Source organism: Bolinopsis microptera, chromosome 13, assembly GCF_026151205.1.
Source record: "Bolinopsis microptera isolate Bmic1 chromosome 13, MBARI_Bmic_1.0, whole genome shotgun sequence".
Taxonomy (NCBI): Eukaryota; Metazoa; Ctenophora; class Tentaculata; order Lobata; family Bolinopsidae; genus Bolinopsis; species Bolinopsis microptera.
Window position 1 is genome coordinate 2,467,712 of NC_087084.1, and position 24,880 is coordinate 2,492,591.

General features: G+C 36.7%; 2 protein-coding genes across 4 annotated transcripts in view; one reads left to right on the top strand and one right to left on the bottom strand.

Annotated features, from left to right (window-relative positions):
- The window catches only part of LOC134825333 (uncharacterized), a 52,153-nt gene extending 37,889 nt beyond the window's left edge, over window positions 1-14,264 (top strand). For 2 of the 3 annotated variants that reach the window (XM_063837507.1, XM_063837508.1), the window contains exons 2-11: window positions 2,037-2,095; window positions 2,295-2,372; window positions 3,299-3,427; window positions 3,623-3,774; window positions 3,980-4,065; window positions 4,460-4,568; window positions 4,962-5,089; window positions 5,276-5,393; window positions 6,226-6,394; window positions 6,585-6,811. In XM_063837507.1, coding sequence (XP_063693577.1) covers window positions 2,041-2,095; window positions 2,295-2,372; window positions 3,299-3,427; window positions 3,623-3,774; window positions 3,980-4,065; window positions 4,460-4,568; window positions 4,962-5,089; window positions 5,276-5,393; window positions 6,226-6,394; window positions 6,585-6,712 — 1,152 coding nt within the window. In that variant the 5' untranslated portion in view covers window positions 2,037-2,040 and the 3' untranslated portion in view covers window positions 6,713-6,811. Of the gene's footprint in view, window positions 1-2,036; window positions 2,096-2,294; window positions 2,373-3,298; window positions 3,428-3,622; window positions 3,775-3,979; window positions 4,066-4,459; window positions 4,569-4,961; window positions 5,090-5,275; window positions 5,394-6,225; window positions 6,395-6,584; window positions 6,812-7,380; window positions 7,446-8,680; window positions 8,759-8,925; window positions 9,055-9,541; window positions 9,694-10,005; window positions 10,092-10,277; window positions 10,387-10,592; window positions 10,721-13,189; window positions 13,308-13,458; window positions 13,628-13,791 lie in introns of those variants that run through there. The other variant, XM_063837506.1, reaches the window with a different exon arrangement.
- A 4,621-nt stretch (window positions 14,265-18,885) lies between these two features.
- Window positions 18,886-24,880, bottom strand: part of LOC134825336 (agrin-like) — a 91,823-nt gene continuing 85,828 nt past the window's right edge. Inside the window, exons 2-8 of the mRNA XM_063837513.1 lie at window positions 24,052-24,169; window positions 23,757-23,853; window positions 23,298-23,423; window positions 21,525-21,697; window positions 21,091-21,175; window positions 20,416-20,552; window positions 18,886-20,273 (exon numbers count right to left, since the gene is read on the bottom strand). Coding sequence (XP_063693583.1) covers window positions 20,221-20,273; window positions 20,416-20,552; window positions 21,091-21,175; window positions 21,525-21,697; window positions 23,298-23,423; window positions 23,757-23,853; window positions 24,052-24,157 — 777 coding nt within the window. The 5' untranslated portion in view covers window positions 24,158-24,169 and the 3' untranslated portion in view covers window positions 18,886-20,220. The remainder of the gene's footprint in view (window positions 20,274-20,415; window positions 20,553-21,090; window positions 21,176-21,524; window positions 21,698-23,297; window positions 23,424-23,756; window positions 23,854-24,051; window positions 24,170-24,880) is intronic.

The following is a 24,880-nucleotide window of genomic DNA, read 5'->3' on the forward strand; positions in this document are numbered from 1 at the left end:
ACATTGAAATAAACGACCTCCAGCGGATTTCAATGTCGAATAATTGAACAATTTGGGAGAACAATTTGGGCGAGAAAGCCGCTCAAATGTTTCCTCGCTCAAATTTTTGGGAACCAAGGTTTCTCAAATACTCATTTAAAAACTTAAAATCAAATTCACAGTTTCTAAGAAATGTGAAAATTTCCACTGATCCACCATGTTACTCGAATATATAGTAATCATTAAATCTAGCATATAGTGCTAAATGCATCGATTTAGGTTTTTAATTCGATTATAAATTGTCTGATCACATCTTTTATAATTTTTGATGGATTATGTCTACAGAATTCTCTTTGATGAATCCTGGCATCATAATACTTCTACCCTGATTTAGAAGTTTTCACCTTCCCTTCATTCCAATCAAATAAAACTGAATGAATGAAGGAGCAAAACTCCAGCTAGAGCTCATTTAAAACAGTTCCATAATAACTTAATTAGGTAGGAATATCTTACAGATAGCGAACTTCCCAAAATCACTAAATGCGTATGTGACTGAGATGACCTAGATATGATAAGAAAACTGCAAAAAGTGCAAGGAGATACCAAAAGAAGCAACATATAAGAACTTCCCAAAATCACTGAATGCGTATGTGACTGAGATGACCTATAACATATTATTAGGTTATGATATACTACTACTACAAAAACTGCAGGTTGATACAAAAATAAGCAACATATTGCCGCACCAAGGTTACAACACAAGAATTCAAGAATCGATACTATATAGGTAGCTTTGTAAGGAGCATGCAGCAGGACCATAACAAAGTGCAGGGTAGCAGAGTGCCTAAAAGTAAACACGGTAGTACACTTCTAATGTTTGATAGATGTGTCTTCATGCAGACTACCTGACTATGTACATAATCCATTATCGGTTCTGGGCCTCACCTCTCACTTCACCAGTACTTCATGTTGATTAGGGAAACCTTAGTGAGCATGTGGGCTCATGGGCAGTGTGTCAATACCAAATCATTGCTTCCCAAAATGGTTTTAAACCCATTCTAATCCTGTGGTTCAGGTATGGCTTTCGACAGTTATCAGTTGTAACAAGCTAGGACAGCTCTGTTTTCAGACTTATGGAGTTTGAATCTCACCCTACGTAGGCACATGTTTCATTGAACCGATAGTTTACGGCTCAGGGCAGTATTTAAGTATTTATAGCAGCAGGTAGAAGCCCGCGAGGGTAGTGAGTGCCCGGTGTAAGAGGCGTGCTGTGAGTACCCGGTGGAAGAGTGATATGTAATTCCTAGTGACGTGGCTGAGAGAGAGTGTCAGGGGAAAATGAGATTGATCTGACTACGTGTACATTTCTTCAGCAACTCTGCGAATCCATTGGTCCTCCGGGTGGTTGGTGAATTTAATTGTTTATTTGGTATACTAACGGTGGTTGGCCCGTTTCCGCTGCTACACTTTGTAGGGTATTTGCTTAGTTAAGTGGCATACCGCCGTTTTAAACTTTATAACATACCACTTTTATTGATTTTTTGGGTAAACATGCGAGTTCTTCCATGCACCGCAATATAACACTCAGTGATGAGCCACGTGACCTAGTTTCTTCACCCGCTGTTTTCTTTATACTTTTATAACCACACATTACATTCAGTAGTTGCCCGTTTCCGCTGATCTATTAGCTGAATTAAACTGTACATGGCCACATTTCATTTCGCCACGTTTCACATTGCCACGTTGCACATCGCCACGTTTCATGTTTTGAACATCTTCTATCGATTTTATCATAACTTTTAATGGTCTTTTTGATTTGTGTAACACTAAGCAAGGGGTTTCATAGTCCGAAGTGTTTTGTACATTTTACTTTTTATACGCCTGCTGATTTTACCAAAAAGTATACTCCTGTATGATAAACTAATTTAAATGTTTACAAACTTCAAAAATACGATTATGCTTTGCTGTCAAATTGGCCAATCAATTAAGAGTCTGATATAGTTATTACAAGTAATTAACGGTAATTACAAGTGATTAACGGTTTATATTACCACCACAGAAATGTTGCCAGTGTTAACACTCTGTCTGCTCCTCGGTTCTGTGCTCTGCGATGAAGGTAATTCGATCATAAATAATTTATCTCATGTTTCGTTTATACCACCGCAGTATTACATACCAATAATTGTGTCGGACAGAGGCGTTACGGCCAAAACATACCACGACTGTGTTGCTAAGAGACTTAAAATAACAAAACCCTACCGGTTAAAGTTAATTCACTACTGTGCGATTTTTTACTCACGATCAAACTTTATCAGGAACGGTCCTTGTGTTAGGAGGACAAGGATTAGCAGGATCAGCAACACTCACCGCTCTTCTGGACGCAGAATTCCAAGGTACGATTTTATTATCTCCCCTCTCCCCTCTCCCCTCTTCCATCTCCTTCTCACCATCCCTGATCTCCATCTCCCTACCTCTGACCTATACCTCCTTCTCACTCCCTCTCCTCCCTCCCTCTCCCCACCTCTTCCCTCTACCTCCCTCTCCATTTCCTCTCCCCTCTACCTCCCTCTCCCCACCTCTCCCCACCTCTTCCCTCTACCTCCCTCTCCATTTCCTCTCCCCTCTCCCCTACTCTTCCCTCTACCTCCCTCTCCCCACCTCTTCCCTCTACCTCCCTCTCCCCACCTCTTCCCTCTACCTCCCTCTCCATTTCCTCTCCCCTCTCCCTCCCTCTCCCCACCTCTTCCCTCTACCTCCCTCTCCATTTCCTCTCCCCTCTCCCTCCCTCTCCCCACCTCTTCCCTCTACCTCCCTCTCCATTTTCTCTCCCCTCTCCCTCCCTCTCACCACCTCTTCCCTCTCCCTCCCTCTCCATTTCCTCTCCCCTCTCCCTCCCTCTCCCCACCTCTTCCCTCTACCTCCCTCTCCATTTTCTCTCCCCTCTCCCTCCCTCTCCATTTCCTCTCCCCTCTCCCTCCCTCTCCCAACCTCTTTCATCTCCCTCCCTCTCCCCACCTCTTCCCTCTACCTCCCTCTCCATTTCCTCTCCCCTCTCCCTCCCTCTCCCCACCTCTTCCCTCTACCTCCCTCTCCATTTCCTCTCCCCTCTACCTCCCTCTCCCCACCTCTTCTTTCTACCTCCCTCTCCCCACCTCTCCCCTCTACCTCCCTCTCCCCACCTCTTCCCTCTACCTCCCTCTCCCCACCTCTTCCCTCTACCTCCCTCTCCATTTCCTCTCCCCTCTACCTCCCTCTCCCCACCTCTTCTTTCTACCTCCCTCTCCATTTCCTTTTTGAACTAAACTATATTTCCTTACAGTTAGTGCCCTAAATGATGACAATCCCCGTTACGACTACCATGAACTGTTTGAAGATAAGATCGAACGTGTTGTCTGCAACCGTGCTTCCGGTTTGGACGGCTGTTTTGAGCTTCAGAACTTTATTAACGGTGAGTCAAGTTTTAGGTTGCATTTGAATTTAAGTTTTTAAAGTTTGCCTCTTAATTTTAACAAATTTTTGTATTATTGAATTGATTAGAAATAAGGATATTGAATATTTATGCATGATTATAAGTTAGAACTATAAAGCTCAGTTGTTCAAGTTAACCATAGTTTTTTAAGTTTTACCCACCACTGATCACCAGGCAACAGCAAAGTGAAAGCGATCGTAGATTTCACGTCTAGTAAGAAAGATTTGATGGAAGAAGCAGTAAGAGTACTTGCTCCTCTTAATCCTGATGTCTACATATTCGTCGGTGCCGCTGCTGTATATGATGTCAGCGACAATCCTAAACATGTAAGTGTTGTTTTTATTGGCCACCCACATCTCCCTTGAAATATGGGTGAACTACAGCGTAATCTTCCTAAGACCATAATATGGCTGAGAGTGAGAGCACCGAGTGCAAGAGAAATTGAGTTAATTTTATCTTCTACTCGCCTATTTCTTTAAGTTTATGAATTACGCTATGATTTTAGTAATTTGCTCATTTAAATTACTTCAGCCTCTGAAAGAAAGTGACGCAGTAAGACCAGAAGACCCGCTCCTGAAAGAAACTTACAGTGAACACAACGTCTTTGGACACAACATGTAGGTTATTTTGTTCATTATTATTACTAATACAACTACAAGTAAAAACAAATCTTATTTGTGAAGTAAATTAAACAGTTCAGCAATGAAACTATTCATTCCTTTAAATAATTCGTTTATTAAAAACTTGTGGACAGAAAATTGTAAACAGAAAATTAAGTACCTGAGGGTTATGTAATTTGTAGATTTCAAATTTTTAATCAAGAAAAAAATGTTTGATAATAAATATAATCTGTCCAATCCTTTTGCTCGTTATTGGTTATGAACATTTTTGTTTGTATTCATTTTTATTATCAGGATTTTAAGAGAATGAGATCCAGGAGGCATTTTTTTTTAAAATTTTAAAAATCCAGGAGGCATTTTTATCCCCATAAAATATTTCTGATCATTGCAGGCTTGGTTCAGAAGAGGCTCTGATAGCTAGTGGACTACCCTACGTGATACTGAGATGCGGGGATCTGATTGGACCACGTGACACCACTCTCAGATGGTGGCAGTACCAGGTAATACATCATCAGCTATTATTCTTCAGCATTCTATTACACTGAACGTACTGTATGAAAAGCAAATACATCTCCTGTGCTACTATGGTGCTATTAATAGTTTTTGTTCAGTTATTAACGGTTTTTGTTCAGGTTTTTGTTCAGGTTTTTGTTCAGGTTTTTGTTCAGGTTTTTGTCCAGGTTTTTGTCCAGGTTTTTGTCCAGGTATTAATAGTTCTTGTTCAGGTATGGATAGTTCTTGTTCAGGTATTAATAGTTCTTGTTCAGGTATTAATAGTTCTTGTTCAGGTATTAATAGTTCTTGTTCAGGTATTAATAGTTCTTGTTCAGGTATTAATAGTTCTTGTTCAGGTATTAATAGTTTTTGTCCAGGTATTAATAGTTCTTGTTCAGGTATGGAGTGAGCATTTCGATCTGATCGGAGCTGGATTCCCAGTTCCAGGAGAGTACGAGCACCTACCTTTCTCTCTGACGTACGGTGATGACGTGGGTAAAGCTGTCGTCAGCGTCATCAAAAAAGGGTTCGTGCCTGTTTTGTGCCTATTTTGTGCCTGTTTTGTGCCTATTTTGTGCCTGTTTTGTGCCTATTTTGTGCCTATTTTGGGGCTGGTCTATGATTAAGTAGTTAAGAGAGAACCACGTTTGTACCACATAGATTATGTTGATTTATCAGCATCACAAAGTTTTTCATGACTTTTAAAATGCAGGGTGATGAATGAGATTTACAATATTGCTATGGAGAAAACCTTCACTCTGCCCCACTACCTACTGGAACTGTGTATTTACTTTGGAAATGGAGAGAGCTGTTGGGCCGACTACACTGCTGTTAGTAATTGTTTTAATAACCTTATTTATTTAGATTTTGATCTTTATTTAGATCTATTTACCCTATTTAATCATAATGCCTTCGCTGTATATAGGCTCATAGAGGCAATCCAGTTTCTTTTTCTTCAACTTTTCAATTGAATTCAAAACTTCAAAATAACCCCTTTTGAACATTTCTTTTCATTATAACTGCTCGTCTGATCATGAGGATCTTTTCAACTCTAATAAAATATAACAATCGCAGACAGTAGAATCATACAGCATGTATCCTAGTAACTCTAATAAAATATAACAATCGCAGACAGTAGAATCATACAGCATGTATCCTAGTAACTCTAATAAAATATAACAATCGCAGACAGTAGAATCATACAGCATGTATCCTAGTAACCACATAACAATCGCAGACAGTAGAATCATACAGCATGTATCCTAGTAACATGAGGATCTTTTCAACTCTAATAAAATATAACAATCGCAGACAGTAGAATCATACAGCATGTATCCTAGTAACTCTAATAAAATATAACAATCGCAGACAGTAGAATCATACAGCATGTATCCTAGTAACTCTAATAAAATATAACAATTGCAGACAGTAGAATCATACAGCATGTATCCTAGTAACATGAGGATCTTTTCAACTCTAATAAAATATAACAATCGCAGACAGTAGAATCATACAGCATGTATCCTAGTAACTCTAATAAAATATAACAATCGCAGACAGTAGAATCATACAGCATGTATCCTAGTAACTCTAATAAAATATAACAATCGCAGACAGTAGAATCATACAGCATGTATCCTAGTAACCACATAACAATCGCAGACAGTAGAATCATACAGCATGTATCCTAGTAACCATATGGGCACACTAGACATTGAACATGCTAAGACAGATCTCGACTTTGAGGCTAGCTCTTGGGAAGACGTACTGAAGGACACAATCATTTTCTACGAGAGAGCGAGACACAATCATACAAAAGAGCGTGATATGGGTTTGTGGAAAATTTATCTTCACTTACTAAATCTTAATTTAATATTTACTGAAATCTTAACTTACTAATGCCATTTTTTCATCGAATATCATGAAAATATTCCTGTCAATTTTCTCAATTTTCAATGTGAGCCGGTAACCACGTTGTGAAAATCATTTGCCTCTTCCTAAATAAACCGATTATGTTTCAGTGCTATCTCGATTGAACGAAAATGTTGTACCATATCTACGAGTAGAGCCGTTGAACGAAGCAGTTCTTAAAGCAGAAGAGAAACTTTTGGAGTTACCAAAGCCAGTGTTAAATAGAGTTGAATTATGACTATTAGGAAAACCATCTAAACAACCAAAATGTTCAAAGTTGTAATATATGAGTTGTAATTTGTGCCAAATTTACTCTTTTTATTCTTTACCTTCATAAGAGTTTTATATTTTGGGGGTTTGTGCGAAATTATTTTAAAATGACTGAAAAATGGGATTGATCTGACGTATAATACGTGTAAATTTCTCCGCTGATAATGCAATAGTCCGGTGGTGACTGGTGACTTTAATTGTTTATTCGGTGCGTTGTTTGCGGTAGATGCCCGTTTCCGCTGTTTCTTTTGCAGCACGTTGCACCAACTGAGTTGGACACTGCCACGTTTTACTATTTTACGCTTTGGTATTGTTGCTGAGTTGAATAGTTTTATTATTTTATTATTTTTTTATAATTTTATTTCGACATTTATCAGAACCTTGCTGTTATCTTTGAGTTGGGTAAGCGTGTGTTTTTCATGCGATGCCTCTGACAGAATATGAACCGCGGTGATTTTAAACATGGCAAAGTTCCTTGGCGGAGGCCCATTTATTATACAAATTTATGATCATTTTTATTCAAAAACTTATTAAAATTTTTTAAATACGGCTATTTGTTGCTGATGAATCAGTGACTAATTAATAAAGAGCATAATATTTTAACTCGGAGATATTCACATTTTATATCACCACCACAGAAATGTTGTCAGTGTTGATACTTTGGTTATACATCAGTTCTGTGCTGTCGGATCCAGGTCCAGGTAATGGCAGTTAATTAAGATAAACTGTTTTGTATACCTTATCGGACCTTATTTGGGGCGGACAGTCCGCTAGCGAACGTTGATATTTTGTTGACGGTACGTGTTAACTGGACTTAGCCGCTGAAGCCCCCAGTGCTGACGTAATGTCCGACCAAATAAAGTCTGATAAGGTATTACCATTTATAGCCAAGCATTGCAGTGTCCCCCATGAAAAAAAATTGATTTTCCGAAACATTTATCAACAATTTTCGCGGATCTACACCCCTTGAGAACCAAGCTGGTTTACAAATTTTTAAAGATTTCAGTCGCAAATTACCTACACCCATTTAGAAACAATATTGAATATATTCTGCTGCCATGAATTTCGCATATTCTCCTTATACTGAATTTTTATCAAGTACTTTGGGGATCATTCACATATTACCGGATATTACGTAAGCTGTAAGTATAGGAGAGAGAGTTTGTACATCGAAAAAGCTTACGGCGCACGCCGTAAAATAATATATTTCCTACTATAAGTATACAGGGTATGTATAAAGTGCCTTACGGAAGTACGACTTAAATGGCTAAAATATCTGGCTTACGTAACAATTTGTGAATTTGCCCTATAATTGGAGCTCCTTCTCCTGTGCACTAAAAGTGTTCACACCACGTGACACAAACCAACCAATCAGAGCACTGTATTCACACCACGTGACACAAACACTAAAGTCTAACCCACTTTGTTTTAAGGGGCAGTAAAACTATAAGCGGGCTGTGTTGAATTTTTGTATTTTATTTGAAAATTCAATTAATTATCATATATATAAATCAAGCGTTACATTTCAGCCATGCAAAATTACAATGACATATTTTGATATACTAAATGATAAATGGTACTGCAATATAAGAAATGGGGACCACCCCATGGCAAAATTATATATATTGGCTTACATTGCTTCCTGTTAATAAAAAACATAATTTAATGTCATTTCTTTTTTCTACTACTCCTCCAAATTTCCGGAGTTACACCTCTTATGTACCACATTTTAGTGCGGATATAGGTTAAACATTTTCCGGAAAATTTTTGCAGGCTTCTCCATAATTTTGTCAATACAGCAAAATTCGTAAAAGATTATAGATTGAAAACAATTTCCCACCTGTAAAAGTTTGACTTCTGTGTGATGTCATTATGTGGTCCCGTATAATAGTACCCTTAGGTCACTACTCACATTTACAGAGCTAAACTTTATCAGGAACGGTCCTTGTGTTAGGAGGACAAGAATTAGCAGGATCAGCAACACTCACCGCTCTTCTGGACGCAGAATTCCAAGGTACGATTTTACTATTTTTCCCTCTGATCTCCTCCCTCTGATCCCTCTCCATTTTGACCACCCTCCAATCTCCATGTGATCCCTCTGATCCCATCCCTTTTATTTCACAATTTGATTCCTGATCTCCATCCTGATGACCTAAAACCAGATTTTCCTATTTACCGCAGTGAATACCCTAAACGAAGATAACCCCCACTACGACTATCACGAACTGTTTGAAAATAAGGTCGAGCGGATTGTTTGCTCTCGCTCTTCTGGTTTGGATGGCTGTGTTGAGCTTCAGAACCTTATAAATAGTGAGTAATTTCTTTAAATGTTAACGTTTTCGCCCTGAATTTGGCAGTTGAACTCCTAATTTAAAAGCAGTTTCTTACTATCAAAGTTAAACTGACTATAATTTTTATGCATGAAAATAAATTGAATGTATTTATTGCCTTGAACGTAATTTAAAAGATGTTCTTACTAATGAACTGAATATAATATTTATGCATGATTATAAATTAAACTTATTTGACCTGACTAATGAATTAGATTTTTCGCCCTGAACTTAAGTTTAGTTTGAAAGTTAAACTCCTAATTTAAAAAATGTTCTTACTACTGATTCTGCAGAATTGCCTTGCCTGACATGCGCGCATGTCCCCTCCTTGAAGTTGCAACGTGAGACAACTATTGAACTGAATATGATATTTATGCATGATAACAAGTTAAAATTATTGGAAGTTTAGTTACTCAACCGGAGCTATTCAATTTTAAAGATTTTAAATTTGTATAACAACCTACCAGGCAACAGTAAAGTGAAAGCGATCGTAGATTTCACGTCCGATAACAAAGAGCTAATGGAAGAAGCAGTAAGAGTACTTGCTCCTCTCAGTCCTGATGTCTACATATTCGTCAGTACCGCTGCTGTATACGATGTCAGCGATAATCCTCAGGATGTAAGTTTTTGCTTTTTTTTCTAATGCCGATCATCCCGTTTTCAAATCCTCTTTTTGGTACGTATATATATGATAGATATGGGTGAACCGTGACCGATTGACCGAAACCTAGTAAAAATATTTAGCGGCTTTCCGATTACAGCTATTACAATTTTTCCACCGCTGATCGTATTTTCGTTTCAGAAATATTTGACATCTCTTCGATTTTTTTGTTTCATTTTGTATTCACTTTTAGTTTTATTCTCTCCTAACAGTAACATTATTCTATGAATACTGCTTTTGGTTTTAATTTTCTAATTCTAACTATTGCAGCCGCTGAAAGAAAGTGACGCAGTAAGACCAGAGGACCTGCAACTGCAAGACACTTACAACGAAAAAAACGTGTTCGGACACGACATGTAATACATTTTTGTAAAATTATTAAAGAAAAATTATTAAAAAAACTATTAATTATTAAACAAATTATCAAAGAAACTTATGAGTTATGGATCCCATTATTAGTTCATTCATATATTTAAAATGAAGTATATATTTGAAATATAAATAAATAATAATCCATTCAACATTGTTTCTGATCATTGCAGGCTGGGTTCAGAGGAAGCTCTGATAGCTAGTGGACTACCCTACGTGATACTGAGATGCGGGGATCTGATTGGACCACGTGACACCACTCTCAGATGGTGGCAGTACCAGGTAATAATACATACATACAACGGTCTTTTAGTTTGCGGTTTTAACGCCTGGTGAAACATAATATATAATATAATAGGCCTATTTGTTAAACTGACTTCTGAGTCGTATGGTTTTGATAATCAAGGATTATCATAATCGACATAATCGTAGCTGCTTGACTCAGGAGGTTCGCTAAGATTATAAACGCTTAACTACGTTTTGTACAGGTATGGTCGGAGCATTTTGTTTTACTTGATGAAGCATTTCCAGTTCACGAGGACAAACAACACTTAAAATTCTCAATGACATACGGTGACGATCTTGCTAAAGCTGTCGTTAGTGTTATCAACAAAGGGTTTGTGCTGTTTTTTACTGTTTCAGGTCAAGTTTATTGGTTTAGCTTTTTAATTACGTAAGTGAGGACAATTTGTAGCAAATAGATTGGTTTATGTTGCTCTTAGTTATGGCATCATGAATATTTTCTGGGAACTAATTTGGCACAAGCGGTTATCTTAGTAAGTTAATAATTATCCAGAAGTCGAGTTATGGTCGATATAATATAGGCGAAAAGGATAATTTATGCTCTTATTGCGAAAAATATGCTTTAGTTTTACGACGACAACTTTTTAAATAAGCAGTAGATAAATATGGCCATTACGAACATTTTGCACCTATTCGGAAGTCTCTGTGACCTATTTATAACTCACCTATGTTTTCTCTAAATTTGCGAAGCCAAAAATCAGTTTTTCGCTAATAATTTGAAAAGTGACTGCTTTAGGTCATATACTCATATACTGCTTCATAAGTTGTAGATAAATATGCTAGCAGCGGCTGTTTCGCACGTATCCAGAAGTTTGTAATATCTTCCCAACGAAAGTTACGAAAATTGACCTCAAAATACCAACCATTTTAAATTTTTCCAAAAAAAGGAAATACTTTGCGATAGTCCGACCACTTTCAGATCATATTCACCGGCAATAATATGACCATAGGGGTTATTTTGCACCCCTATTTAGCTCCAGAGTGCCTTCCTAATGGCAGAAATCAATTTCTTAAGGGGGGGGGGGCCAATGGATATTTTTTTGTGAAACTTGATTTTGAGATAGCAGTTGACCAACAAACTAAGACCAGTGACCGAACTTTTGAGGGGGTCCCGGACCCCAACCGCCAAACGGTGCCCGCGGGGCAGCCACGCCCATATTTGGTCCAAATTAGGCCCAATTTAGCCAAATACTCTGAACATGCCCAAAACCCAAATTTTAGGTGCTCTACTTGTAGCTAGTGGTCTCTTGAAGTCGTATATGAAATTTCATCAAGATTGGACAAAAAATGACTGAGTTATGAGCCAAAAACCATATGCCCATATTTGGGCATACGCACCAAATTTGGTAGATTTCGTCCCATAAATTGGTCAAATATCAATATTTTTCACTGAAACTTACTTTATATGAAAGGTAAGCCTAAACTACATATTCTCTGTAAGTTATAGCTTTATATCTGTTCAAATGTGGATACTAAGGCGAAAAGACCACAAAAAATGAACTAAATTGCCCATATCTTGGTTCGCGATATTCGCGGAATTGATTTCATTAAAATTGTAACAACTCGATCAGTTTTCAAAATTTTTCCATGAAATTTTCGGAATCGACTCGAAATCGCATTTCCACCTTAGTTTGAGAACAGATTTTTGATTAAGGCCTCAAAAAAAATTTGGCGGCCAAATTCTGAATTTCTCCGGGAAAATTTTGGAATTTGGCCGCCAAATTTTTTTGGAGGCCTAAATCAAAAATCTGTTCTCAAACTAAGGTGGAAATGCAATTTCGAGTCGATTCCGAAAATTTCATGGAAAAATTTTGAAAACTGATCGAGTTGTTACAATTTTAATGAGATCAATTCCGCGAATATCGCGAACCAAGATATGGGCAATTTAGTTCATTTTTTGTGGTATTTTCGCCTTAGTATCCACATTTAAACAGATATAAAGCTATAACTTACAGAGAATATGTAGTTTAGGCTTACCTTTCATATAAAGTAAGTTTCAGTGAAAAATATTGATATTTGACCAATTTATGGGACGAAATCTACCAAATTTGGTGCGTATGCCCAAATATGGGCATATGGTTTTTGGCTCATAACTCAGTCATTTTTTGTCCAATCTTGATGAAATTTCATATACGAGTTCAAGAGACCACTAGCTACAAGTAGAGCACCTAAAATTTGGGTTTTGGGCATGTTCAGAGTATTTGGCTAAATTGGGCCTAATTTGGACCAAATATGGGCGTGGCTGCCCCGCAGGCACCTTTTGGCGGTTAGGGTCCGGGACCCCCTCAAAAGTTTGGTCACTGGTCCTAGTTTGTTGGTCAACTGCTATCTCGAAATCAAGTTTCACAAAAAAATATCCATTGGCCCCCCCCCCCCCTTAAGTTTGTTTTTAGACACCTGAAGAAAATTTGCTATACCTAGTTTTCCCCATCAGATTTACTTTTACAACTCTTTGGGGTGGTTGCTGGGACTATGGGCAATACATTCCTTTACAGAAATTCTTGTGACATATCAATTCCCAAATCCCAAGTGGTTTTATATTTATGCTTATTGTACTGTTTATAAGCGATACAAAGTTAAGTTTTTTATGACTTTGGTCAGCAAATGTTTTAAGATTTAATGGGTCCAAGTTACTGCGGACATAGTTCACTATGTGTTTACCGTGTTTGGGTGCCCATCATATTTTACAGATGGGGTGATATTTTGAACGATTCTATTTTATATTCATCTATTGCTGTACTCTGTAAAATTTGAAAAGTATTTAATTTCAAAAAAATTGCAGGGTGATGAATGAGGTTTACAATATTGCTATGGAGAAAACCTTCACTTTACCCCACGTCCTGCTGGAACTGTGTATCTACTTTGGAAACGGCGACAAATGTTGGGCCGACTACCATTCTGTTAGTAATCGTTTTCAATAACTCCATTTTAACATTTCTTGCAATTCTCAGTGCTCTTCTGGCCCTGTGAATTTTTTCCAGGAAGGTCAACTTTCACTAAGTCTCCTTGCGTCCTAAGTTTCTCTTCTCTCACATATCATAACAATCGCAGGCAGTTGACTCATACAGCTTATATCCAAACAACCACATGGGAATGCTAGACATTGAACATGCTAAGACAGATCTCGACTTTGAGGCTAGCTCTTGGGAGGACGTACTGAAGGACACAATCACTTTCTACGAGAGAGCGAGACACAATCATACTAAAGAGCGAGATATGGGTTTGTGGAAAATTAATCTTACTAAAACCATTTTATATCGAATGTCATGAATTAATGAGTGTATCCATTATCCATGCATAATAATACCTATCAATTTGCTCAATTCGAGGCTATCACTACGTTGTAAAATATCATGTGCCCTAAATAAACCGATCATTTTTCAGTGCTATCTCGATTGAACGAGAATGTTCTGTCTTACCTACAATCGGAGCAATTGATCGCCGCAGTTATGAGACAAGAAGGTGTGGAGATGGAGAATGAGCCAAACATACCTAGTATTGAGTTGTAACTATTGGCGAAACGATATTAGTACAGTCAGATACATATTTTTGTCGGAAATAATTCGTAACAAAGCGATTTCAATGGGAAATGGTCGGGACAGGTCCCACTCCCATGAGAAATCATCCCATAGAATTATTTCCGACAAAGACTTAAATTGTGACATATTTGACTGCACTTTATAGACCGACACGATGAAAGCTTTAATATATTATTTATGATTTAATATTCAATTTCACAATTAAGATTAATTTCACAATTTATTTTTTAAAAACTTTACAAGAGTTTTATAATATGGGGTTTTTAGTTCATTTTACAATAAACTTTGTATTAAAGTTACATTCAAAACTTATCTAAACTGGTTTTTATCTTTTCTTCAATTTTGACATTGTACTTGTCCGTTTTCAGAAGAAATATAATGATGATCTAATTCAAGTTTTCAAGTTAAAATACGCACACCGGTTAAAACGTCGGACTGAAATCAAAATTAAACCAGATTGTTACTTTAGGACTCGATATCATAGCTAGATAACTGAGTATCATCTCTACCCTATTATAATAGTCTTATAACTTAAAACTAATTGATAAGAAGCTGCTCACTTCACTACCTTAAGATCTTATTATCTATATAAAGATAAGCTTAAACAAACGAATGTCGTTCTGGCTCCGTTTTAAGGACGCTAAACTCCGGCCTGGCCGTATCCAGTTTTTGTAGGTTCATCTTGAGAACCGTCTTCTCCCGCACATATCTCACTTTTCCATCCAGTTTACCCTGATTTCTCTGTTTCGTGTTGGGTTCCAATGCTATGAATCGGAGGACAGAGTTCATGATGAGTTCATGGGTAACATCACGGGGTTGTGAGTCTAGCTCACTGAGGTCCTGTTAAATAATTACTGTAGTTGCATAGACCATAACCTTTGTCAAATTTTGTGAAGTGATGATAATCATAGCTTACGTTGGTAGTGTAGTGTACCGTGCAATAGAAACGTTCACATTAGCTTAGGTTTGTAGTATCTAATTCTTAATAACTTTGTATCGCGACAGCGGCAATTAACTTTTGCTGTTAATGTTATCATTCAAAACTGTTCAAACTTCGAATGTCATATTAAGGAAACATGCTGAATAATATTTTTGTAAGCGCTCACCATCTTTTTTTTTTCAATCAGCAGAACTATTGATCACTGATCGATTAAATAGTGAATGTTTTTATTGTATGCACTATGCAGCTACATGAATTATAAATAAAAAATTAACAAGAAACAAAAATTAACTACTACAAAAGTACCTGTAGAGAATGATGAAACTCTGATGAGATATTCTCAGTGTTCACTGAATTTTCATAGTTTTCTCCCCTAATAACTTGCAGTGCATTCTCTTTACTTTTTAATACCTTTAATTGGGTTGTTAGTCATTAAATGGTATGAGTTATAAGTAGTTCTTCAGAGTAATAGCTCTACTTCTACTACTACCTGCTAGTACCAGTACTACTTCTATACTACTAGTAGTACCTGGTACCAGTTGTATTACTACTACTACTACTACTACTACTACTATTGTTTTTGTGACGCTGCTACGCGTACGTGTCCGCTTGTAAACACGACGTGAACCAAAGTTTTCACAGCTGCTGAGTCGCGGTCGAAGCCATTTTTAGTGTTTAGAGACGAACCTATAAGTTAAAGTACTTTAGTAAAACGTCAACAGTTCGCGTCTATTTTTTAAACTTTGGAAGGAGCTGCGACATCCGGCTATTTTAAAAGTCAAGAAGTCTGCTGTAACGATAGCTTTTGGGCATTGTGAGCCAAGTACTTCATACTTGTTAAGTACTGCACGCAGATCAGTTGTTAATATTAGTCTGCTGCAAGTTATACGTAACAAAGTAGCGTGCGCGTAATCTGGCAGTGATTTTCAAAAACTTGCAAGTCAACCAACAAAATCGCCTAACACTACCTTAGTAAGATGCAGGAATGAAGAATTTTGTCATTTTTTAATTCGTAAACCTCGTAATGTAAAGGCGCACGTAACGCACTTTACCGCACTTAAACGCACGAAAAAAACTTCACGAACTAAACGCACTTTTCCTGGAAAAGTAACGCACGAACCAACTATGAAGAAAAGTAAATTGAATATAGTTTGTCTAGTTGCCCGTGAAGAGCAGCGTAGTGATACCGGATCAAAATAACAATATTCACCTTTTCATTTGTCTCTTTATATTTTCCCAGGCAAGATAAAGGATCAGTCCCCATAGACTGTGAAATATTTCTTGGTTTATTCACTTTACGTTTTTCCCTCTGAAAATACATTACATACACTGAAAAACAGTTTTCGAACACGTACAGGTAAGGTATTTATATTAAATATCATAATTAAGGGGGAAATAACTTTATGATTATCTCATTTGTACTTGTAGTCACTATCGAGCGAATGAAAGTAAATTACTAAAAGTAAAGATACTGCCATTTTACACGAGCTATGTTTTGTAATACTGAATGATTGTTCATGAAAGTTCGAGGAATTTTTCTAGATATTATCATCTACGAAAATTTAATTAAAAGTTTAAAACTCATTCATTGTCTGATTGCGGGAAATATTTATCTAGATATTATCATTTACCCACACATACGAGTTGGGAGTTGATTCTAACTAGCCTGACTTAGGTCGGCTCCAAATTCCAAAGTCCTGACTACCCTGATTTACCTATTGTATACTCGTACTAGTATGCGAAATAACATGCTCCCTGTCTCTATCATGGGCCTGGGAGACAAGTTCCTGCAATGTACCAGTAAGCTCCAGGAATGTTCCAGAGTTCAGTAAATAAGAAGTTAATTTACTAAGGAGGTGGTAAGTACGGACAATGCGATATAAGTGCTGGTGAATGCAATTCGAACTATTAATGTTAGCATTCTTGAGGCTTTTTTATAACTATTGCCCAATACAGGGTTTGGAGTCGCGATTAGTTTTATCACCGCTGCAATCAAGACCAGAATTTTTGGTCCATATATTTCCTGTCAAGAAAACCTCCCAAATTTCCAAATTCTTGTGCTCATTTTATAATTATACGTATTGGTCGTCCAAATATCAAGGTATTGACTCCAATTCTGCGGAAACTTCGAAAGGTATATCTCGAAAATAAAGATACGGACACATTAGCAAATACTAACTGTCCGAAGAAATTAGGTGTGTTATAAGTTAATAGATTTACATGAATAAGTAAACCTTTAAAGTATTACTTAATACTTTTATGGTGCAGTAAATGATTATATAAAAGACTGTGTGTAATATTCTTTGAAAAATGTATAGCATATACAGAAGGATTTGATGGTGACATTGATGGTTCGATTTGTCCCGTGAACTTAATGCAACAGACTTAGAAAATGTGAAAGTTTTTGGTATAAATGATAAAATATAACAATTCTCACGTTTCGCGAAAAACCGCTTAGATATGACAAAGACTCTGTATCTTTAGCAAATGAATGGTCCGGTGGGGTTTGGTAAAATGTCGAGTGCATTTTTTAGCACTGATAACAATATTTCCTAGATAGTATCAGCGCAAGAGCACTTGTATCAATGTATCAAACTGCTATGATCAAGTTCAAAGTCAAACAAGGATTTATTTGTATGTACTACTGTGCACCTTAACATTTCAATCAATCATGATACGTTTACTTTCATCAGTGTGTGAAATATTAGCGGTAAACAGATTGTGGATGATTTGCTAGCACAGTACGCATTATTTTCTTATTTCTCAACAATAAACATGACACTTTGAAATTATCGTATAACACTGGTATTACAAGCTCAACACTCATATCATTATAAAGTCATAAACAAGGTTTGACGTAACAAAATGGGTTTAAATTCAAATCTTTCAACAGTACTAGTATTACTTTATCACCGAAATTCGGAATATTTTTGACGAAAAACTCGGGAACACTTGGATAGTGGTATTACCGTGAATTTCTATGAATCTGTATGATGCTGCTTTTAAATTCCTGACCATCATTTAAGAAAGATTGCAGATATCGATCAAACTAAGATCTCCAATATCAATTTTAAGTAAGTTTTAACTTGATAATAATTGGTAATAGTTGGTACTCATTCTGATTTCTGGCTATTTTGGTGGAAAGCGTGCATAGTCATACTGTTTTGATCCAAAATATTTTGAATTTTACCGACTGAACTTGAAAAAAAACTATACATAGATACAAATTGAGGAATCTAAAATCTTATCGTTGGACGATTGTTCGTTTGAAGAAGTCCGGTTTTAGAGTTTAAGTTCTGTTGACTGCTGATTCCGGAATTGGAGGAATTATTAATATAGATTTCTAGGCCTTACCCTTCACACTTTGTTTCTGTCTGGTTCTAATATACCGTTACAATAATGACTTTAATATATTATTTCAATCCCGTCCCAAATCCAAGTTCAACCATTTTTAATGTCGAAGTTGAAGATAATATCAAAACAGTCTATGCCAACACGAATTTAACGTTTTGAACCAGAAAAAGTCTTTAAGAAAGACACGGATCATGGCCATCATTATGACATAGATTTTTTATAATATGCAATTTTAACATTATTCTCTTCTTCCCTTCGAACCATATTATTACAGTGGTTAGACTATGATATCCATCCCTATTCTATGGCATCTGCCCCTATCTGTCTGCTATTAATGTAGCATGCACTATTGAATTCTATTCAGATGAATTGGAACAAAAATATAATTCACTCCTTTTATGGATATCTTTAAAGATTTGGCTTGCTGACCATTGTTGGTGCTAAATTCTTCAAAATGTTCGATGCTATGGCAGGTTTATATAAGAGTTTTTATTTCTGATATCAATAAAATTTGACAAAAGCATTGTATCGTTTGTCAACAGGGCAATTAATTAGGACATCATATCAATACGTAATTACTGCTCCCGCGCCTTCCGGATATTATTCTTTATTGTTGACAAGGGTAATTAAAGATGGAGACAGAAATTTCGATGATATATAAAATGCGTAAACGTTACTTACAAAAACTGAAAACTATATCAAACACTGCTGCTATAAAATCCCCTAGCCTATCAGTAAAAACTAAAACGTGCAGAAACTAAATGCTCCTGCACAAATATAACTAATAGCAATCATGAATTTTAAGTTTCAGTGTTTTTATTTGTTATTCTATTTCCACTATTTTATGATATATAGAGGAGGTGATAATAATATCAGTCAAACAAATTTAAATCTTATGCAGAATTATAAATTGAAAAATATCAATACTAACCAAATAAGGAACTTAATATCATCACAAGATAAGAGTATGAAATTCTTTTCATAACCTTACTCATAGCAATTAAATTTCTTTAGTCGTAATTGAACATAAAGCTCTATTGTTCAGGCTTCCAGCAAGGGAGGTAACGTTAAGTTGAATAATGAATAAATCAAGAAAAAGATGTTCATCAAAGGAACAATATTTAATAAAAACGTTTATAATCGGACCTCGCTAAATCCTGACCTATTAGTTATTATGATCTTAGCGATCGGCTATTTTTTATGTCTTTCAAAATGTTTAAAACTTTTAAATCATTAACAGAAAATAACTCAGCGAAAATTTATGATCTGCAGGTCCTCACTCGTTTTGTTGGGGAAAAAAACGCTAAACCCATTGAACTAATGATATTGATAAATAAAGGAAAACGTCACTCATTTCCCGTAAAATAGAAAACTAAATCTAAATGTTAATGTTAACAATTTTATCAGAAAGAAATGGAGAGCTGAATCTTTTGTGCATATAACACGTCAGTCTTAAATTAGAGCAATATAATCGTCCTTCTCGACAATTATGAGCTCCATGGTTGTGTTTCCGCCACATGTACAACGTCACCACGTGCAACGTCACCACGTGCAACGTCACCACGTGCAACGTCACCACGTGCAACGTCACCACGTGCAACGTCACCACGTGCAACGTCACCACGTGCAACGTCACCACGTGCAACGTCACCACGTGCAACGTCACCACGTGCAACGTCATCAAGTGCAACGTCACCACGTGCAACGTCACCACGTACTATTCTCAAAACATCATCTAAAAACTAAGTTTTACACACACATGTGATATCAGTCATTTGTTTCTCATAGCTATAATAAGCTATGATATTGGTAATCAGTCTGCAGTAGCAGCTTTCTTCGCAGGTCCTATAATTCTCGTGTTACGCTGCCTTTTTATCTTGAGCCATTTATTACAGTTATCTGGAGGTCTTCTCGGAGTTAGAGAGTCCGGATTTTTGTTTGCTCCGGACATCGTCAACAAGAAATGGTAACCGGATCTGCTCATTCCGGACTAAAAGCTACGCTAGCCCTGTGTATTCTTCTTCTTCTGTCATCTGGTGGAAATGGAACTGTGAGATCGAGTCTCAATCATTGAGCAACCTCAAATTATACAACCTACAGGCTGCTGGTAATTATCGGGAGGTTAAGTGGTTCGTAACTTTTAATTATAAAACAACAATTTTATCGAATAATTACCGTAAGCATTGCAAAATCCGTCGCTGACTTTCCTAATGTAACCTCGAGTCATGCAGTTCTCAGCATCCAAATGGCATTGATTATAGTAAGTTTTACCATCGTCAGCGCACACTTCTCTCTGCTTTGCTGGACAGTCACTGTAATTAAATAAGTTAACACAAGCGTAACATAACTGTAACACAAGTGTAACACAGAATGTGGACGTGAAGTGTAACACAAGATATTGACGTGACATGTAACACAAGAGATGGAAGTGAAGTGTAACACAAGATATGGACGTGAAGTGTAACACAAGATTTGGACGTGAAGTGTAACACAAGAAATAGAAGACAAGATATGGACGTGAAGTGTAACACAAGATATGGACGTGAAGTGTAACACAAGAGATGGACGTGACATGTAACACAAGAACTAGAAGACATGATATGGAAGTGAAGTGCAACACAAGATATGGACGTGAAGTGTAACACAAGATTTGGACGTGAAGTGTAACACAAGAGATGGACGTGGCATGTAACACAAAAACTAGAAGACAAGATTAGGACGTGAAGTGTAACACAAGATTTGGACGTGAAGTGTAACACAAGATTTGGACGTGAAGTGTAACACAAGATATGGACGTGACATGTAACACAAGAACTAGTGTAACACAAGATAATAATATCTGGACGTTACCTGTTACAGACACAGGAGGGTCCCCTCTGGATTGTAACTTTGCACACTTGCCCCCAGGGACACCGCACATGACTGCACGCGTTCTCTGTAAAGGTTAAAGTTGTCTAGTGATGCACAATTACTTGGTATTATGGCTTGCAAAATATGCAAAATCATCTTGCAAGCCATAAAATCATCTTGCAGCAAGATTATTGCTAAGTAATACCAAACCACGTGACTGGTTAATCAGCAGACAGATTCGGTAAAAGCTGTGGTCCCTTTGACGCAATCATGATGCTGGCACACCAATGTGAGTCACTGCCAAGAATAAATCATATCCGATATAATTAAATACGATTCGACGACATTTATTTAACTACTTGATAAGTTTACAGAGCCAGCATTTCTGTCGTGTTAAATTGTTAAAAGATATTGAGACTGTAATTTTCGCTTACCTTGACAAGGTCCGTAGTGCACGAATTTAATTTTAAAATCGCCAGATCTCTTGCAGGCAGCCTTGGTTACCTCGCAGAAATGCGAGTGTCTGTAGGTGTTTCCGTCGGAAGCACACACGTGCTGTGCCCCAAAGTATGAACAGTCCATGTCACATATCATTTCGGGATACATCCTGAAGAGGTCGGAATGTTGGGGGGTTTGTTTGTATATCTCGTTATAGGGCTGAGATCTCTGTATAAAAGTATAGGGCCGAGCGTGAGTTTTTAACATTGTAGTGGTCAGTAGGAAGCGTCACTGTCAAGAGCCGTTATGCTCCCTTATACTGAACATTACAATGGAGCTTTCATTTAAAAATATCTAAATTTGTTGAAGCAACGCACAATAAGATTTTTGGCTTGTAATGAACTTTGAGGGTTGTTATTCATCAATAAGTGGCAGAAAATATGGTTTACACAACGAAGGAGTTATCATGTTACCAATTTCTAAATTTTGTGAGAGTCTTAACTTTTGTACTCCTGTTTAAAGAACGTTAATAGCTCATGCTATGACTACTGCCTGTTACTTCAAAATATTCAAAAGTCACGAAAGATGAAATTCGCTTTCTGCAATTCTTCAGAATACTGTAACGGAGTAATGCCACTTTAAAAAGACTGCCGCAAGCATTGCGACAGATCACCGCTAGGCCTAGTAAACTCTGTCAAATTAGAAAACCTCAGTAATCCGCTAGAAATGTAATATTCGTTGGAGGGTTGGTATTCAGGAGCCTTTCATGAGTCATCATTCAAGCAAAGTCTGACCTTCTATTCAGAACTTTCTCATTTGCGCACCCAATTTGTCATCAATTTCAGGATACCAATGATTTATGGGCTGACTTTAGATCGCCAAGTTTAGTACGAGGGTTATAGAGGTGGTAAGTTAAATATTTGCCAAATCTTAGGACGCTTTGAATCCACAGTATTTATGTTGCAATGATCTGGAAACTAACTTTTCAGGGAATTTAAAGTTAATAGAACGGAATTGCGATTAAGTGAATTCTTACAGTAACAAATTTCACGAGAGTAGACGTTTTCAAGGATTTATTGGCAAATTGGCTCTGTTAATTTTGGCCACCCTCTCTTCAAGTATTTGACTTGAGTAACATTGTTGAATAAATTAATCGTCTTAATGATATTTACTAGACAAATTGATAGATTTTAGAAATTCTAGCCTATCACCAACTTAGATTTATAAATTGAAAATTTCGCTAAATCGGACTTCCATTAAATTGGAGTATGATTTTTTGATACTGAACGATCGTCGATTAATAATTTTATTCATGGTTCAGTAAAATTTCGTAATAGTGGATAAGTAGCCCGGAAAATAACCTGTGATTTTCTATTTGGATGGCAGCCATATTCAAAGTTCATAATAAAAATATTTAGTGATAATTAACTCACGAGTAAGATTAGAATTGTTGTCAGTGAGTGAAAGAAGTATTTTTTCGCGTCTAAAAATAGAATTTGTTTTTATATTTCTGCAACAGCTTATTTTGGTTCACGTTCAATCATTTTAAATAAAATTGGTCGGGCCGGAGTGGTACGATTAATGATGAATTTTCGACAAAAATATGTGGCCGGATTATTTCTTATTCTATTCTGCTTTGGTGGCTAATATTTACATCTTCACCTATCTAAAATTCAAATTAACTATGCCTAGTTTGGTCTTTTGAGATCCGTCAAACGAAAATATATTCCTAGAAATTGTAAAAATTAATTAATAATTAGTTGACTCACGGTATGTTGGATGGACATTCCCCTCTTGAAGCTACCGTGATTTCTTTGGACAGGTGGCAATTACGCATTTTCAACAGGCACTTGTTTAAATAAGTTTCTCCATCACTCCCGCATACCGGGCTTTTCCTGTGATAATTGCTCTTTAATTAACTTAATCAAATTTTAATTAGGTAATTAATGCAATGATTAAAGTCTTAACAGGATACGTGTTTAATTGGAGATATGGGAAAGGTGTGCTGGGAGAGCAGAGGTAATAACAAAGAGCATGTCTTTAAACATTGCACGCAATGGTACTTGTAGTTCTGAACCAAAATAAGCTTTAAAAACTTAGAAGCGATTGTCATAAGACGTTCCTTTAACTAACTTAAGTTATTCTAACTTATTTAAGTTATTCTAACTTATTTAAATTGTTCTAACTTATTTAAGTTATTCTAACTTATTCAAGTTATTCTGACTTACTTAGTAGGACACGATCTGGGACAGCTGGGGAGACAGGTGACAACATTGTTTTTATAAAAGCACGTGTCTGAGTAGGCGCATGCTCTTGAACACCACCCTGAAAAAAGTTTATTACTTAATCAAGGAAATATGAATTGATTAGCAAAGGAATTCGTTGATTACCCCATAAAGTATTCAACTATAAGCATTTAAATAATAAGGTAAATGAGACAACAATTTACGTACAAGCTCATAAATATGGCTACTGATTAGCTGCAGGTCACAATTATAAAGTAATAATATAACTGTCACTCACTATGTGCGAAGTAGTTTTGGTTGATATTATCGATGACAGGCTGGCTTTTAGTGGTAACCAGAAGGGACAGGGTCACTAGCAGAGAGTTCATGTGTCCGGTAAACATAGTCTTATCTAGCTGGGGGTAATAAATACGTGGTTAAAAGTGGTTATAACCCCCCAGTTCCATAGCGGATATTATGCCAAATTATTAGACGGAGATCGTCATATCATCGTCTACTGATATTTCTCCGGAGTTTGCAGTTCCATAACCGGAGACCATCTACGGCAATTTTGTTGATTCTGTATGAATTAATCTCCGTTAAATTCCCGGAGAGCTTCATCTCCGTCTAAAACAGTAGACGGAGCCGGAGATTCATCTCCGGAGATGATCTACGGGAAATGGATCTCCGTCTAATAATTTGGCATAATATCCGCTATGGAACTGGGGGGTAACAGCTACTATTATAAGGTAGAGGTTGAGATTATTTTATTGAAGACGATCAAAAAATGTAAATATTACAATTTAGAATGAAAATCTGAGGCGGCACTGATAATATAAATGACTATAATATGATACAATACTTTACATATGATCGTGATTTTGGTTCATAAGATTGTAAAGAAAGAAAAAGAAATACCTATGCCAAGTCGAATATTGTGTCGGGTAGATATGCAGTTATTTTTGTATGAAAATATCTGTAGAGAGATTGCATATAAAGATACGGTGATATGGAGGAGTTGGCAGACGTTGCTAGTGACGAAAAATGTGTCAATAAAACCGATGAGTGCTACAACAATCTAGATTCGGTTTAGAGCTTGGTGTTATGAACTATAATTCCTAGCCCAC